This window comes from Cherax quadricarinatus, chromosome 11 (genome assembly GCF_038502225.1).
Source record: "Cherax quadricarinatus isolate ZL_2023a chromosome 11, ASM3850222v1, whole genome shotgun sequence".
NCBI classification, from domain to species: Eukaryota; Metazoa; Arthropoda; class Malacostraca; order Decapoda; family Parastacidae; genus Cherax; species Cherax quadricarinatus.
The window spans coordinates 38,303,570-38,322,536 of NC_091302.1; the positions used below are offsets into that span (position 1 = coordinate 38,303,570).

Here is an 18,967-nt window from a genome sequence, read left to right on the forward strand (position 1 = left end):
GAGCAATATCCATTTCAAGGAGGCAGAAGAATTCTGCTTTGTATAGCAGCCATATATGAGATCACTGAGAGGAGGTAAGAGGCGCTAGTCTGCCAGCTGTACAATGGTACCCCAGGTGAAGCATTGGATGCATTGCGATACAGGCGATTTCGCTAGAGAGTATGTGTATGTACCTCTTCCGTGCAGGTTCACATTCTGCAACTGACAGCTTCAGCAGTATATCACAGTGAGCGTATTTATTTCCAAGTTCAGGAGTGGATGGGCATGCTCCTGGATCCAGGAAATCCTGGATGGTTATTAGCAAGTGGTCGACTTAAACCACGGACCTTCAGAAGATCTACTGAAGATGACCAGATGCAGTCACAAGACAGACTATAATACTAAAAGATGTACCTGCAAAAAATGGTCTGCAGTGCTGAATAGCAAAACCCCTTTATGAACCTGCCTGTGACGTCACTGTCACCCACACACACACACACACACAGCACATTTAATATAAACCTTTGTTGAATGAGACACTTGAGTAACATTTGGATATCTTTATTGTGGAGACATTTCGCCAGGCAGTGGCTTCATCAATCCAATACAGAGAAGAACGATGGAAGATGAGAAGGAATTTTAGGTAATCAGTCCTTCACCCTGTAGATAATGTGTTCATTCCGTCAGCAGTGATAAAAGTACAGCATATACGCTGAGAAGTGGCTTATTAAAACCACTGACTTATATGAAGCCACTGACTGCCGAAACGTTTCCACATTAAAGATACCCAAATGTCTCATTCATTAAATTGTTGGTTTTCTTAACATTTATATAATATTTATATACCTGTCAGACACACCAACATCTTGGGATCTTGGTTAACCTCTAGGCATAACCTACTTCCACTAGCGGATTTTGTCCACCAGTGACTCCGCCTCCAACTGCTTCACTTCACCTGTCTGCACTGTATAAGCCCCTTCTCCGTGCATATGCCATTCATGGTGAGCACTATACCCATGTATAGTGCTCACCATGGGAGAGCGGTAACCTATAGAAGCAATACAGCTCCTGGAGAAATGGGAGGAATTCAAATTCAATTAAACGAAGGGAAGACAGGTCCAGTCACTTACAGTAAGATCCCTTCACCAGCATCAAGGAGCCTCTCTTGCGGAGCTTCATTAACGTCGATGTAACATATGTACAGTAAATTAAGCTAAGCTGATTCAGGATTGAATTTTGAAAAAAAAAATATCAATATCACAGCTACTCTCCTTAAAGTTCCCCGAAGTCCCTACAGGCACCTCAGTAAAAATAAAATCTACGACGTAAATGAAAAGGCCGAAGTCATGGCTAAACAGTCAAAATGTGTTCTAAAGTCAGCAACACGCCACAAGTTACACATTTGCAAGCAGGTGGCTATAGAAGAGATGTCTGTCCGTTTCTCAGCTCTGTAGAGAATCGTCTAAAAGCAGCGATTTCTGGTAAAGGAGGAACGTATACCCATATACTGTTAAGCCCTGTATAACTTACTGCACGTCTCTAGGACCCACCAGACACGGCGCTTCCCAAAGCATCTATATGTGACACACGGTAATTAACTAAAATTAATTAGTATGGGAGTGGGATTTAAAGTGTTGAGAAGAGTGGTAGTGAGGGTAGCAATACTAATGGGAGCGAGGGTGTAAGGTACATAGTATGATAATTGGGGTATGGCATAGTGTGGGAGTGAGAGAAGGAGTGATCATGGAAGGAGTGAGGTGTAGGAAGGGAGCCGGGGTGGGTGGTAGCCATTCCCAGTGTGTGGAGGTCACCCCTCCTACACTCCACCATTCTCATTTTCTCACCTACTAACACTTCAATTAAATCAGAAAACAAACCATGTCCACCTCCCGTCCCTGCATCTTCCAATTCGTATAATTAACCAATATATAATGTAAAGTTTGGGCTACGTTTAAGTGGATGTTATAATGTACGAAGGAGAGGTGAGGGGGGAGGGGGGCACCGTGTGGGTTGTGGTCAGGAGAAAAGGTAGGAGCGGCGGACGATGGCGCTCAGTTGTCAGTTGAGTGTCGTGAGCGACGCACGCTTCTATCTGCACCTCCTCCACACAAATTCTACTCAACATGAGAGAAATCGTACACGTGCAGACCGGCCAGTGCGGCAACCAGATCGGCACCAAGGTACGTGTATGTGTGTGTGAGTCCCTCTCTTATAACCTGTTGCCCGGGTGGCTGCCGGTCCCACATGAACAACTGCATAATAATGTACTTTGACACACCCAGTAGGTATAACACGCACCAGTTCGCCTGCTGACTAATATCAGTGTCATCTACAAGCTACGAATCTCCATCATGCAATATATTATTTAAAAAATAAAACAGGTTTAGAGCGATATCAGTTCTTTTCAGAGTGTGTGTGTGTGTGTGTGTGTGTGTGTGTGTGTGTGTGTGTGTGTGTGTGTGTGTGTGTGTGTGTGTGTGTGTGTGTGTGTGTGTGTGTGTGTGTGTGTGTTTGGTTACTGGAAATGTCGCGGAATGAATAATTCCTGGCGCGGTGGGGGTGAACCGGGTGTTGGTCCAGGAGCAGGATCTCGACTCATCCAACCTCTCAAAGGAGGTTCTTTAATGCCAGTGTGAAACTTTTGATCCAAGGACTTATACATGACCTCCCTGTCATTGGATCGAGGCGGATTATTTCCCATTCCTCCAGGCGCTGTAAGACTACTACGGGTTTAGTGCTCCCCCTTGAATAATAATAATCGACCAACAAACTGAGAGCAAGGGAATTGCACAAGGGAGAAATGATCACGACATGCAAGATCGTGTTGTCGAGGAGATAATATTGAAAATCTGGGACATAACAAGGGCATTAAGTGAAGATAAACACCAAGTGAACAAACCAGCTTAAAAAAATATAGATTTTAGTGTTAAGATGGCAAAGAAACAAATAGGAAACTTGGCAGAATCTAATTACGGGATTCAGAACTAAGTGCGGTAGAACTCATAATTGAAAAAAATTAAGAGGCTGTGTCCACCTGGGATGGAGGTGCTTTGATGCCGGTTCCTCAAGGAATAAGGGCAACCCTACCCTGCCTTGAATCAATCCTCACTACCTAACATTTTCCAGCAGCTGTATCACCCGCCCTAAATATAATTTTAACGCTTACCCATAGGTGTAATAAAGAGTCAGGACCAGGAGCTGTGTCTCAACATATTGGAAAAATATATAAATCACTAAAGATTGGTTTGGTTTAGTAAGGTTTGCCAGGAAACAACAAATGTTTCTTAACTCAGGTCTGTCATATGATGCTGGAGCTTTTGGTCATCTGACCCCACCACCCGACCCCCACCGTCCCCTCAAAGGAGGTTCCTTGACGCTGGTGAGGGGCTCTTGTTCAAGGGAATTGGATCTGTGCTTTAGTTCCCTGAACTGGGTGAATATCTTCCATCTCCCTCCCCAGGTGCTGGATAATCCCTACGAGTTTAGCGCTTCCCCATGATTATAATATAATGGTCATCTGACTGATGATGTCCGCTTTCGTACCGGTCCACCTCTTTAAAAATCATGGTTATGATTATAACCATTAAGTAGTAATCAGTGCATATAATTTTATAAGTGAAATGTATACATAAAGGTATACAGAATTAACGTATGGTAGCCTATGCTAGGATAACCTAATAAAATCGTACTTTGTGACTTATTCCCAGTGGGACCCCTGAAATATATTATGAAGAATTTCAAGGTAAATGAAAAGTGTAATTAAAATGGGCTGGAAGATGAGGTTGTGTGCAACAAGTGTTTTAAATATTGATTGGCTGTGACTCAGCCGAAAGGACCGGCTTCTATCCTGGGAGGAAAGAGATGGGAACAAGGCTCCTTACACTTGTTTCCTTTCAGAAAGAGCACCTTGGTGACGGTGGAGGGCTCAGTATGCAAGAAATTGGCGCTGTCTTTCTCTTCCTTGGATCAAACATGATTGCCTAGGATACCTCAGGAACTATGGCTCCTATGGACTTAGCACCTCCAAAGTAATAATAATCTTTACACTTATTGCCCCTCTTCAACTAGCAGTAAATGAATGAAGAATTTAAAATAGCACATAATGGAAATGAGTGAAAATTGAAATTCGTCAAAATGTAGAAGAGAGATCATTTCGAGTGGCAGATTACCTGGCGATGGTTCCAGGAATCATAGCTGCTGCGGCCAGAGGCATCCAAATTGAGGCATGCAGTCTCGGCGAGACACCTTAGCCTGGCTGATCAGGAACAGTGTGCAACGGTTTATCAGACTCGTTCATGGAAGAGTGTTGGAGGCCTTGGACCCTTGATGCTCTTTAATTTATCACTCGGCTTATGCAATGTGTCTTGGTGATTTTTCTCCTTGTGTCTTCTATGTTCACCCTTCAAGTCGGAACCTAAATGCTGCTGCTGAAGGGCTCGTCATGAAATAAATTGAAGATACTCTTCCCTTGAATCAAACTTGATTTCCTCCCGTTCTCCAGGCGGTGTGTGCCACGGGTTTATGTATCCGTGAATAAAATAATAATCCTCCTTTCCAAATATGGTCTAGTAGAATGGATATACAGTACATTAAACATGGCAGATTATAACAGCAGGTCGATATTCACTAAGAAATTTTGTTTTTTCATTACATTCCATGTCCTCCCTGCCTTACCTTCCAGGTAAACTCCAGTTAATGCCTGTCCAGCTCTCTCTTGAAGGCAGCCAGGGGTTTATTGGCAATTCCCCTAATGCTTGATGGGAGGCTGTTGAACAGTTTTGGGCCCCGGACACTTATGGTGTTTTCTCTTAGTGTACCGTAGTCTCAACTCAACGCATCCTTCATTGTTAGCGTTCAGGAGAAAACGCTGGCTATAATATGGAACCACTTAAATTAACCTGCACTGCCAGAAACATGCCACATTGTTTTGTTATTATCATAAATATAGATTAATTTTTGCCAACTCAACCTAACAAATTTACAGATATTTCAGAGGTTATTTGAAGCCTACAAAACCACATGAACGATTGTTATTTATTACGTTTATATAAAATTTAATAATTTAAAATGAGTTCTATGGTAAAGCGCTGAATAACCAAACAATTCTTGTGTTGTGCAAATAAAACAAATAATAACACATTTAAAACAAGAGAAGTTCATCAAGAGGCTAGACAGTGCACAAATTCAGTCAGGCTCGTTCCACCGGACCTCGCCACACCCCTACCATGATCCCTTACCACAACCCCCTCCTCTACTCGCCCTCAACCCCCCTTCCACTCGCCCTCATCCCCCTCCTCTACTCCTCCCCTCCACCCCCTTCTCCGCTCATCCTCGACCCGCTCACTTGAGTTAGTCATATTCTCGTTTTTTTCATCACTTTTATGCCTTCATCTTCATTTTTGTCTCCCTGCCCTCCCTTCATCCCCTCCTCGTGCTTCTGCTCACGCTCCTTTTCGTGCTCCTGCCCAATCTCTGTTCTACCTACCTACTTGATATCTGGTTCCACCTACCTACCTTTTCCTATTCAATTACCCTGTGCTGCTCCTCCTCCTCAACCATATCCCCTACTACCACCTCGTGCTCAACCTTCTCTTCGTGCTCAACATCCCCATGTTCAACTTCTTCCTCGTGTTCTACATCCTCGTCCTCAGTTTCCCCCTTGTCATTCTGCCCTCCTTTCTTAACCTCCTCGTAATGTGGGAAGGAAAGGGAAGGGTGGTGAGTGAGAGCTATAGGAAATATGTGAGAGAAAGGATGGAGGAAGGAGAGAAGGAGGAATGGGCGAAAGAGGAGAAATTCCTGAGATTGTAACCTGGAACCTGATCACACTACCTGTTTATCAACATTACACCTGTCTGGCTCCAATCGTCACTCGGATATTCTATTTAAGTCTTCGTTTTGTTCAACACACTAATGAATTCACGGGGTAACCCAGGTATACATATGTTGTCACTGCCTCTTAATAGCGTGGGCGTGATGTAGAATACGTCTCAACATGTTTTTGTACCTCTTCCTGGGTGTAAGCATATCTCTAGGGACGAGATCCTTGGCACCAACAACCTGACCGATCAGGCCAGCAATCAGGAGGCCTGGTCTGGGACCGAGCCGCGGAGGCGGTGGCCTCCTGATGTGACTACAGGTGCGAGAATTCTAACTTGAGCCCAGCATCATGCGAACCCATTGAGTAGCCAAGTGTTCATTACGGGATTTTGCATTCCATCCCACCTTTCCCTGCTTCATGACACAAATCCTTTACTCATTGTCTCCCTGCCTCTCCAAAATCATTTGTAATTCTAAACAAGGATTTAAATTTTTGTTTAGCGATAACCGATTCCTTGTTCCTCGCTTCAACCGTTCCTCCCCGTTTTCTTATTAATCTGAAAATAACGAGGTCATGATGCATTTCTTAGGGCAGGATGTTGCACGTTTTGTCAATTGGCGAATATCTGAGCATCTGGACAGACGTGATGGTATCAAGACTTCTTTCTCAGCAGATTACCTCGATCTAATAAAAGTTAAAGCATTCTCATATCTGTCTTTTCTATGCATTATCATATTCTTTCACCTACTCGCCTTCTTTCATCTGTGCATGAAACCTATTTTTCATCAGCAGAAGCATGTGCTTCAATTGTGCTGCTTGTCACCGTATTCCAATCTCACGTACTACATCTGTTGCCAAATTACTGATTTCATATATCCTTTGGGAATTTGAATTTGCCAGACTAAAGTCCATTATTGCATTTTTTTTTTGTTTATTTTCAACACTGTCATATCCTTTATTTTTTTTTTCAATGTGTGTGCACTTCAGTTGTTTCTGTTCTTAAGTATATAGGTTTCTTCCACTAAGGCATGTGAATGGTGGGAAGTATGTTGTAGTTAATCTAGACAAAAGTAAAGCCTTTGAAATGGTCCCACAAAAGACAAAAATAAACAGTAACACGGTATTTAAGGAGAGGTCTCCTATGTCGAAGAATGGCTGACCTATTTCAACAATGTGTATATACATGACAAGGAATCTACATGGGGACTTGTCAAAAACATCATTTCGAAAGGCACAGTGTCTACAACCTATTCATTTAACTACAAATGATTAATGGCATACACAATTATGAACTGTAAATAGCCACCATAACCTTGTAAAACTACACTTGATCATTTGTAGGGAAGATTCTTAACCAAGGGTTACCAACTTGCGGTCCACATGCAGCACCTAGGAAGGTTTAATGCGGCCCTCTAAACCTATTAGGAAAAAATAATATTATTGCGTAATTATTAAATCATTGAATATGTCAAGACAATATTTTCGAGGGGAAAATAAATCCAACACTGAATTAAATCTAAGCTGCTCATGTGAATGAGCGCTGAGGTAAGGTCCTCAAACGATATTTTTGCCCTTCTTCGTGTAACTGATATTTTTTTGTACTGAGAAAAGAAGACGTCAAGAATCATTTTCTGACACTGAATGGATTTAAGATTTTGCTTTGTTGATTGATGTAACATAACAGTAATTTGGTTCTAAGGTTGAAGAATATAGGAAAATTGGCGTTTGACATGAATCACTAACAGGAAAGACTGACATGTATTCTGAGGTTACCTGGAGGTTATTCCGGGGATCAACGCCCCCGCGGCCCGGTCCATGACCAGGCCTCCCGATGGATCAGGGCCTGATCAACTAGGCTGTTACTGCTGGCCGCACGCAGTCCAACGTACGAGCCACATCCCGGCTGATCCGGCACTGACTTTAGGCATCTGTCCAGCTCTCTCTTGAAGGCAGCGTTGAAAGAGTTTGAGGTAAAGTTTAATATACTTGTGAAGCCATTGAATGTGCAGTAGCTTTTTTTCACACTCTCTCTGTTCTAAAGAACTCTTATCCAACAAAGAAAGGCATTCACAGATCCATATGAAAAGCTACAGTGAAACACCAAAGTTCTATGCATAGTGACTTAAAAATTATTTCCAAAAGCATGGACAGGAGATACAAATGTTCCATAATTCATTCAGAGTTTCACCAGGTAACTCAAGTGAAATATTTTTTAGAGATAAAGCCACCCTCAGACATTTACTAGGAAAGCAGTCTTGAAATTTTATGCAAACCTGACATTTTTAAACCTAAAAAAGTTAGCTGCAGCTGTGTTCAGTCTTTGCCAGTACTACGTACATTTGTGAACAGTCCTTTATAGGGATGACAGTTTTTAAATTTAAGCTTCGGTCAACATTTACTGATAAACATTTGCACATAATTTTAAGACTCACAAAAATTGAAGTGATGTTAATACTCTTTCTACTTTACTTCTCTCATTACATATTGACTATTTGAATTGACCCATTAATGTAAAGGGAATGGGGATCACTGCGTTTACACTCTTATATTGTTTTATTAACATAGCTCACTGACATCAGTGTCAAAACGTGTGCCATGATATTTCGCATCAAACCCCTCTATATAGTTATAAAACCAATAAGATTTCGAAGCACCTATTGGACGAGTTAGAATGTTGTTGACTACCAAGGTGGCAGCTCTTTCCCGTCTTAGATAAAGATGGACGTCTGACGTAGAAACTTCTGTTGGTGGACGTCTGACGTAGAAACTTCTGTTGGTGACGTCATGCTGAGTCAAGGGGGAGATTATGATAAACTCATACTTCAGCGAACTGTCGGTGTCTGGAAGCGTCCTGGTGTAAGAGGCCGCGCCTCGACGCTCGGTGCTCTACACTGCACAGGAAATGACACAGCTGGTGGAAAACTGTTTTCATATGAATTTTGTTGTATCAGTTGTATTACATTACACTCAGAGAAATTTACACAGTTGCTAAATCTACAGCCAGATCGCGCATCCTTGTTGACGTTTAAGGACCCAATATTGTGAGTTATCCACCAGGCTCCTGAGTGAAGGTCATTTGACTGTCACAGCTTCGTCCACGAATGTCAAATAAATATCATTTGACATATTTGTTGTTTTTTAAGTAGTGTTTGCATGCAGGTCAAACCAATCCCAGCGGACGCCATGTTGTAGTAGCTGGAATTGACGTGACTACATACACGCCTTTCTTGGTGTGGGTGTGGGAGAGTCCAGCCGCATGCACAATAACCTTTAATAACGACAGCAGAAGTTGCAACATTATGTTTTTAATAATTACTGTGATAAAAAAATAATTTCAGATTATTTGTATGCTTATTGTTGTGCTTTTTAATGTTTTTATTCCTATTTGTAGATAGTCGCGATATGTTGATACAGTATATATAAATATAAACGCATAATCAATACTGGTTAGTGGCACAAAAGAACTCGCATGAATACAAAACGGGAGATAAGGAGATTACTGAATATTTCGGTTTACCTATAAGACCCTCTTATATAAATTACTGAAGAATACTTCACTTAGAGGCCAAAACATACCATACTTTAATTTTTTTTGTTCATGTAAGTTCTATTGTGCCATGGTGACGTAGCTCGTGTGTTTTTGAGTGAGGTACAGCCGACAAAACTGTCCCTGTCATATACTAAGGGTGGAGGAGAGGACCGCCCACAGTGTGCCAGCCACGCCCATACATTTAACCATATTCTTTGTCCGTGGCAACCCTCACTTATATCCATTTCTGCCATGAAAATCAGGGTAAAGAAACTACGAAATTTTTGGATTTTTTAAGTTTTAACTAGATAATATTTATTTCTTCATTGACGCAGATAATTTTAGTTTAGTCTGATCATATTTGTTTCTTTAGTACTTGTTCACGAGTTTGGTTATTATTTAGTTTGTGGATGTTGTGTTTATGTTACGAGCGCTGAATAAGCTCAAAACTCATCTAACTCACAATTTAGAGATGACGCTTGGTTCTTCCTGGACCATTATTAAATCACGAGTGAGAAAACCAGAGGATCCCGTACATGGACTGACAAGTAGTGTAGCAGAGGTTGATGTAACTACCCAACTCGGAAACCCCAGATCTATCACAACATATTGGTTTATTGATCTTATGGCGTGTACTTTTGTTACTAGCGGGACTGTCACAGTGCACGAGGAAAGTTGGTACTAGCGTGACTGTCACAGTGCACGAGGAAAGTTGGTACTAGCGGGACTGTCACAGTGCACGAGGAAAGTTGGTACTAGCGTGACTCACAGTGCACGAGGGAAGTTGGTACTAGCGGGACTGTCACAGTGCACGAGGGAAGTTGGTACTAGCGTGACTGCCACAGTGCACGAGGAAAGTTGGTACTAGCGTGACTGTCACAGTGCACGAGGAAAGTTGGTACTAGCGTGACTGTCACAGTGCACGAGGAAAGTTGGTACTAGCGTGACTGTCGCAGTGCACGAGGAAAGTTGGTACTAGCGTGACTGTCACAGTGCACGAGGAAAGTTGGTACTAGCGTGACTGTCACAGTGCACGAGGAAAGTTGGTACCCAGTAGGGAATCCTAGCGCAATGTTCGATCCTACTGGTGTGTTGTGGTATTATTCCTTGATTCTGTCCTGTACGACATTGTTAGTGTTGCAGTAGTCTTCGACTAGGTCGTGTGTACTGTCTTTTCATGACCAAGTTTTTGCTTTGGTACAGAAACCTGCAATATTGTCTGAATCTGCTGCACGAATCTGTGCTGGAAGACTGCGGGAATCATGACCTGCAACAGATACCTTTTTTTTTTTTTTTTAGACCACTGAAGTCACGGACTAAGCTGTTTACTCCCCCCTCTCCCCCCGGGTTTGTGTATTTCAAAGCCCAGCGATATACTACCACTCCCAAGATGCTAACCACAACAGTCGTATTTACTGCTAAGTAACAGTCGACAGGTGTGAGGAGACTTGTTTCCACTGAGCTATGAGCCATGTTTTACGTTGACGATAGTCAGCGTTGCTTGAAGGTTTCTTCAGCTGACTACACGATCTGTGACTGTGGTTTAACAGGTGGTTGACTAATGTTGCCACTTCTACGAATCTGTTCGGAGAGGGGAGGATATGAAATGACGTCATTCTTGTATTACCAGTGGCAGGTTTTTGGGTTTTATTCAGTGATGGAAATGGGTTTTAACTCACTGACGTAGGTAACGCTTGAGAAAATGTGTAGGTACACGCCGTGTACTGGCCTAACCCTATTTCCATCGCTGATTATATCACCATGCAATATGGAATAGAGATGCCGATTTTTACCATAGAGAAAACAGAATCATAGCTGATTGGTAGAAACTTAACAAAAGATAACTAATAAACGTCTACATTAATACATAAATTAAAAAAAAATCAGACAGTAGTGTGAAGTAGGAACATGTCGTGTACCTGCGCATACCTCAATAACCTCATATCCATAAGTGTACCCTAGCAGCCCTGTAAAAAGCCAGACTTCATTGTTGATTGTGTGATCAACTAGGCTATTGCTGTTAGCGACCTGCTGACCCACATGGTCATCACAGCCTGGTTGATCTGGCACGTGGCAAAGATGCCGTAATCTCGAAAACCGCTCCTATGACAGTTAATTTACTTGAGACATCAATGGCCATACGTCGAGCTAGCGTGCAATCAACAAATTATTGCGTGTAGCCAGGATGACAACAATAAGAAAATTGGGGGAGAAGAAAATATAATCATGAGGAGGATGTTGCATGCCGCAATAATGGGAGAAGATAGGTTAGGTTCATTGGCTGACCTCAGACAGTTCAGTATTCGTTGCGCAGACACATTACTGCTATATTTTTGTCTCTTCTAATACTTGTCTTCATTATTTGCATCCTCCCTTCTCCATCTCCTTTTTAGGTGCCGTATGACCTTAACCGGTTTAGCGCTTTCCCTTTAACAATAATCTCCCTCCATTCCGTGTTTAGCTTTTTATGTTTTTTTTTTTAACCTCAAGGAGAAAAGGGGACCTTAATACTAGGGAAGGATTCTTGATCCTCTCCTTCCTTTACAATCACACCAAATTGCCTCTCAATTCCCAAGCCAACGTTGCTTTTAAATTGTAATTTTCAAAATCCTTTTGTTACTAAGGTTACTTTTGTTTTCCTGTACCTTCTCAAATTTATTCTTGTGATTCACTTATGTTTCTCTATACGACGAGTATACGTTTTCCTATACTGTCAATATACATTTGCTTATACTGCCAGTATCGACTAGCGCTCGCTGGTTACAGGAGGATTTTTTCTCGTGATGTAGCGGTTGTGTGGAGGCTGGCACCGCCCCGGCGAGGTTAGACGGCGCCTGGCAGTCTGTAGTGTGTCTGCTGGCTGACTGGCCACTCACTCGACCACTCACGCTACCACTCACACTGCCACTCATGCACTCTACCACTCACGCTGTCACTCACGCTGCCACTCATACTGCCACTCATGCACTCTACCATTCACACTGCCACTCATGCACTCTACCACTCACGCTGTCACTCACATGATTACTAAACCACTCATGCACTGAGCTACGAGGACTCACAGGATGAACTGAATTTCGTCACCGAATTATCATAAAATTAAGAGGAGATAACGATTAACACGATGCTTAAAGAGCATTGGCAGGGTGGACAAGGACAGACTTGTTGACATGAGAGGCACCAAGACAAGAGCACATTGATATCTCAAAAGTGCCATGCCGGTGAGGGACTTTTGATCAAAGGAACTGGACTTGTGCTTCCCTTTGGCTCAAACTTGAATGCCTCCCAGTCCCTTTAGGCCCTGTGTGGCCTTCAAAGGTTTAGCGCTCCTCCATGAATGTAATGATGGATCACAAGTGCCATAGCAATGTTAGGAAATACTTCATTGGAGAAGTCTTGTGAAAGTAAAATAAGTTGGACGCAAGGAAGTCAGCGGTGGTTCATTCGTCAAGAAACAGGATACGTGTCTTCTTACACTAATCTTTTTCAAATGATCGATTTTTTCTCTCAAATGATGACCGTAGTTGGTTAATCATCTGCTGGCTTACGGAAGCTGGGATTTACGCTCCATTTTAAAACAAAACAAAAGAGAATCACTCGAGTAGTGTGCTAAGATGAAGAGGTAGTTAAGACTTTTTTTAAGCGCCTCAACTGCCAGGGTTACAAGCATCGTGGGACACTCCATATAAGGTTTAACCCTCTCTCCCCTTCACCAGACGCCGGGTCACCTTACTGTAGTGGTGGCGTTTGTGCCCCTTTCCCTGACGCTGACTCACTTTACCGTGGTGGCGGGGAATGTGTCCCCCTTCCCCCGACGCAAGACTCCTGACTGTGATCATACGAATGGCAGGGAACCTTACCTAATTTTTGCTCCTGTTACGTATCTCATAGAATAGGATAGCAGCACATTGCTGATTTGTGCAATTTTGCTTAATATTTTTTTTTTTTTTTTTTTTTGTGGTAACGGGGTTTGTGTGGCTTAAGTTTTTAAGAGCCCAGTAACCTACTTTTTGCCCTAAGTAGCAGTTTCGTGCCGATGTTTAGTCAGAATTTACTGTGATTTTGTAGCCTTTGTCTTGAAACGAATTAGGGATATAGTTCGGAGTAAGAATAAGGAAATTTCTATTACATTGTAGTTAAGATATTTGTAATATGACAGTAAACTGGTCACTCTAGCAAATTGGTAATGATAACACCTGATTGGCATTAATATCAGCAAATTAAGATAGCTGAAATTTAGTAATGATGGCAACTCATTAATAAAAATGTTAGCAAATTTGTGTGTAAGGTTTTGAGTAACTAAACAGTTCTCTTGATTTGTAGAGAATAGTTCTCATAAAACCCAAGAAGCTTGACAGTGATTAATTACTGTAGATATGTGATTAAGAGACTAGATGGGAGCTGTAGCTCGATCCCCCGAAGAGTACACACGCTTAGAAAATTAAAATGCACATGATAAATAGAGAAGAAGAATTAGACATGTGTGCAACATCTGGGTATCTTCATTTGTAGACGTTTCGCCATCCAGTGACTTTATCAACACAAGGACATAATAGGAAGACTGTAGAACTATATACAGACGAGGTAATCTGGGGCATTGACCCCCGAAACCCCCTCCAGGTATACTCCAGATAATCAGTCCCTCAGCCTCTTGAGTTGGTAATGATCACGGTAATCTTGTAGGCTACGGCGCTCACTAACTCCAAGGCTACGGGACTGATTACCTCGCCTTTTGTATATAGTTCTACAGTCTTCCCATTATGTTATTGAATTTGTACTGATAAAGCCACTGGATGGCGAAACGTCTACAAATAAATATTCCCAGATATTGCACATGTGTGTGTAAATTGAGAAGACGGGACACCATGCACCTAGTTCTATATCTGTAATTACTCATAGGTAATTATACACTGGCACGCCCACGCGCTCTCTGACACTTGTTCACACATGCTCTGACACTCGAGTTCACTCATGCTCTGACACTTGCACTCATTCTCTGACACTCCTGGAACACGGATATAGAAATAATTACACTACTCACACGAGCCCCATCAGTGAGGGAGAGAAGCCCTGCAAGACTTGATTCGAAGAACTGGAGCTATCCTCCTCTTCCTCGGATCAAATCTGATGGTCTCCCGTTGTGGGGAAACCAGCGTTGCCCCGTTCTAGACGAAGCTAGCAGACAGAGGGAACCATTACAAATGAGGGGAAGGTGGTTAGGAAGGGGAAGCCCCTTAGGCTATCACCAACCACAGAGAGACTTGTTTGAGGGGCAGTGGCTTTGCTGTACATCTTCCTTGAACCTTAATCATAAGATTAGTTAATTATAAGCTTTTAGTAAGTTTAGCATTTTAGTTTAGATGATAAGTTAGACTAGGAATATGGGTGTAAGTAGCAAAAAGCACAACCATTGTCTCACCACTGTAGGCCTCAAGTGGCAAATTAGGTGCCAGTATAAGCCAGGTTTTTCTTCTGAATCTCAGGAAGCTACTCGGTCAAACTTAAGACCCCGTGTTACATTCACCTGTGTCGGTACATCACGTCAAAAGGTGCACGAAAAATTCCGGCACCCAATTAATTATGAGCCCCAAAATTCTGTAGCATACAGTGGTAGCTCACTTAAATCAGACGTGGTATTATTCCTGTTTATAGACTTTAAAACCCAAGAATTTCCACAGTGTAAGCCTCAAGGAGGAACCTGGTTCAGCAGCCTACACTTTAAGTAAGTCCTTTCAGTATTACTTGTAACAGTGTTAGAAATTGTGCAATTATTGTAAGTACTGATCTTGTTGCTGATCTTGCCACTTGTGGCAAGATCAGCAACAGGTCGTGTCAATACCCATCAGTCATTATACGTCAGTCTACAAATACTGGTAAGTGTTACCCAGTGATTTTAAGTGTACACATATATATATTTTACTCGGCCCGGTTGGAAATGTCATTTCCACTGTTATAAGCTGAGCATGAGAAGGCTGGCGTTTGGCATGGATATTGATTGACATGTATAGTAATTAGTCGGTGTCAGTCACGTAGGACCTTTCTCGACAAAAGTAGTCCTGGGTTAAAGAAAGGCGTAAGATTCTAGATTCCCTGTCTCTATTCATATGGAAAGTGATACTCCCTTTGGTGATTTCATTGTCGTATCAGTGCTCAGTTTCGTTGAAAAAAAGTTTACAGTGATCGCTTTCTAAGTTTGAGTGTTTGTATGTATGATGTATGATTAGATTTCTATATCATTCAAAATACTACAACCAAACATTATTTGTCTGTTAGCCCAACCTTCATATCACTTTGTGGCAGTGCTGGAAGGTTTCCAGACAGAGCGCCGCCCAGACCTCAGATTAAGCCAGGTCTTGGTTATAGCAGTTTATATTTTCTTCATTCAGTTAGTTTTAGTATATCATATTTCTTGTGATCTGGTTGTGTGTGTACAATTTATCTTGATTAAGTTTATAACTTGCCTCTCTTCTGTATTTGTTATTAAACCGCTCGTGCTGGTTTTAGTAACTATGTTGTGAAGTGACTCGCGCCCTCTACCCACATACTTATATGGTATTCCTCCTCACCAGTTCACCTCTTTATGTGCAAAAGCATCCTCCTCCTTCACTCTCCACTCCTCATTCATCCTTTCTATCCCTCCCTTACCCTCTCCACCCCTTCTCTATTTGAGCTCTCCCCACTCCTTCCATATTATGTCTACTAACCGCATCTCTATACCTTTCCATTTTGCCTCCTTTTGTAACTTATGTGTAATAGGGTAGCAACACAATGCTGATACATTCAGTTTTGTTTAAAAACAGAAAAGTGTGTTGACGTCACCTTACCAGTCTTTAGGTATGCTTGCCCACTCATCAGAAACTGTGTACATCCTTCACTGCCTTTGTGGCCTTGCTGTCTGTGACGTGATAGTTTAGAAAACCGACAAGTTGTTAAATGAGACACTTGTGCAACATTTGGATATCTGTATTCTGGAATCGTTTCGTCTGTGACGTGCTGGGGAAAGATAGACACCCACAAATACCCGCGAATTGGAGTTGAATAAAGGGACAAAAAACATACAAGGAATGGCAATAAATGCGAACAGACAGATGAAAGGTGGTGTCTCTTGGCTTATCCTTCCTCGACCCACTCTTAGGGTTCAGATATATAGACCAAAGATTCGGGTAACATATATCAGTATTCAAACACAGGACATCTGTGTTCCCACTTAAACAGTTGCTTCCGGTCTGGTTTTACACAGGAAGATAACACTTTAATTCAAGTAACTAATGATTCCGAAGGGACTGAGAAACATTCCACCATATTAGATACACCTACCTGGAGGGTGTTCCGGGGGGCAACGCCCCTGCTGTCCGGTCCATGACCAGGCCTCGGTAGAAGAATTTTTTATCAGAAATGGAAAAAACTTCTCCTGACGTGGGAGTTTTGTCATATGATGACCCTGATTAGTGGAGATTTTCGTAATTTGACGCTTCTTTATCTTACAGGTCAAGTCCATAATAAAATTTATCTCGCAGGAGTACATAGATTTGTCACTAACTTTAAAGTTTTTAAACCAGAAAGAGAGCTTAAAAATTATTTAGTGGCACAGGTGTACACTGGGCTCTGTGGAACAGAAAACAGTAAGATGAAAATTGCATTTACGGTACAGTATATTAGATATGTCTTGATAAACAGCAAGTATGTTACGTTTTTATTTATCAATCTGTATGTGTGTGTGTGTTGAAATTACTACTTATAATGAATAAGTAACTAAGGACGAGCTGGGAAGATAGCCAGTGTGATACCTAATTACGAGGGTGGCCCAAAATCTAAAGGTTGGAAAAGCCTTTTTTACAAGACAATCCATGTTACATGTTGAATTTAAGTATATATGCAAACAGTTAGGAAGGCCGGACAATATTCAGAGGTACCTACCATTTGCACATTCCTTAAATGTGTTCATTAATGTGCAAATGGTAGGTAACTAATTACTGAACGTTAAATAAGTCGGTAAATTAATAACTAAAAATTGACACTTCTGGATACATTTTAAAGGTACCTGGAAAAACAATTTTAGCAATGAATCTCAACACGGTTTCTCCAGCGATCACTTTGACGAACAAATTTACTTACATTATCCACTTTAATAACTGAAGTGTTGTTTATTTCTACTGTACGTCGGCAAGGTTTTGGTTTACATTAAACGTAATTGACTGTGTGACTTTATATCAAGTTTAACAAGTCTCCAGATTATACTTACTATCAGACCATCATTGGTGAAGTTTCATATACAGCGAAGAATCTTGTGTTCATGTCATAGAATGTCTCCATAACGTAGGTAAACCTTCAAAACAGGATAACCAAACCATAAGCATCAGCAACACGACTATTTTATACGAAGATACTAAAGAAAAGACAATTTTGTAGTAAAAGTAGGCCTTAGACAGGGGTGTGTTTGTGATTCACTGGTGTAGTCCCAGCCCGGGTTATACAGGGATGTGTTTGTGATTCACTGGTGTAGTCCCAGCTCGGGTTATACAGGAATGTGTTTGTGATTCACTGGTGTAGTCCCAGCTCGGGTTATACAGGAATGTGTTTGTGATTCACTGGTGTAGTCCCAGCCCGGGTTATACAGGGATGTGTTTGTGATCCACTGGTGTAGTCCCAGCCCGGGTTATACAGGGATGTGTTTGTGATTCACTGGTGTAGTCCCAGCCCGGGTTATACAGAGATGTGTTTGTGATTCACTGGTGTAGTCCCAGCCCGGGTTATACAGAGATGTGTTTGTGATTCACTGGTGTAGTCCCAGCCCAGGTTATACAGAGATGTGTTTGTGATTCACTGGTGTAGTCCCAGCCCGGGTTATACAGGGATGTGTGATGTCATAGTGGTTGTTTAATACATTTGTAAACAGTTATAAAAGAGGTGAATGTTAGGGTGTAAAGGAGAGATGTGGGGTTGAGAAGATAATTATTTTAAGAGGAAGTTTTGGAACTGTCACAGTTGCTCTTCTCTGATGACAGTTCTTTTGGGAGATTCTGAAGAGAAGTTAAATTTGGAATTTAGGAGTTGTGTAAAAGAAGGAAATTTAAGACGAACATAGAAAAGAGCAGGTAATAAGATAAACGAAAATATCAGGCAATGCAAGCTTGGAGGAAGGGAATATAGAAAAAATAAATGCATTTAGATATTGGGAGTGGACGAGTCGGCATCTAGGTCTATGAAAAACTAGGTGAACCATAAAAATAGATGATACAGGGTTGGTGGTATGTTGAGATATATGTGGAAAGATGTTTATCTATGGAGGTAAAAGGAAGACTGTACCAGAGTACTGTGGTATGAACACTTATGAAATTGTACAATATAAGTAGTGTACAATGATTAACAGATTACAGTGTGTTAAAGAAGCTGGGTTTGATGTCGGGTGAGTATACCTGAGGTATACTCTCCCGGCACCCCAACAGAGTATACCTAAGGTATAGCTCTTAGCTGTGTAAAATAAATTACATAATAAAAGCTGTTGCTGCTGTTTCCCGTCGGAAGAGTTTGGAATAATGGAATATTTCCAGCCTTATTTAAAATACCAAGACTCAGCACGCAGTAAGTTCTCAGGGAAGAGCATATGGAGTGTTATGTAACTGGAGCTTAATGTTGTT

At 41.7% G+C, this 18,967-nt stretch overlaps 1 protein-coding gene across 2 annotated transcripts in view; it reads left to right on the plus strand.

Annotated features, from left to right (window-relative positions):
• Positions 1-2,000: 2,000 nt before the first annotated feature.
• The window catches only part of LOC128687600 (tubulin beta-4B chain), a 41,073-nt gene continuing 24,106 nt past the window's right edge, over positions 2,001-18,967 (plus strand). For both annotated transcript variants that reach the window (XM_053775145.2, XM_053775146.2), the window contains exon 1: positions 2,001-2,159. In XM_053775145.2, the coding sequence (XP_053631120.1) occupies positions 2,103-2,159 (57 nt within the window). In that variant the 5' untranslated portion in view covers positions 2,001-2,102. The remainder of the gene's footprint in view (positions 2,160-18,967) is intronic.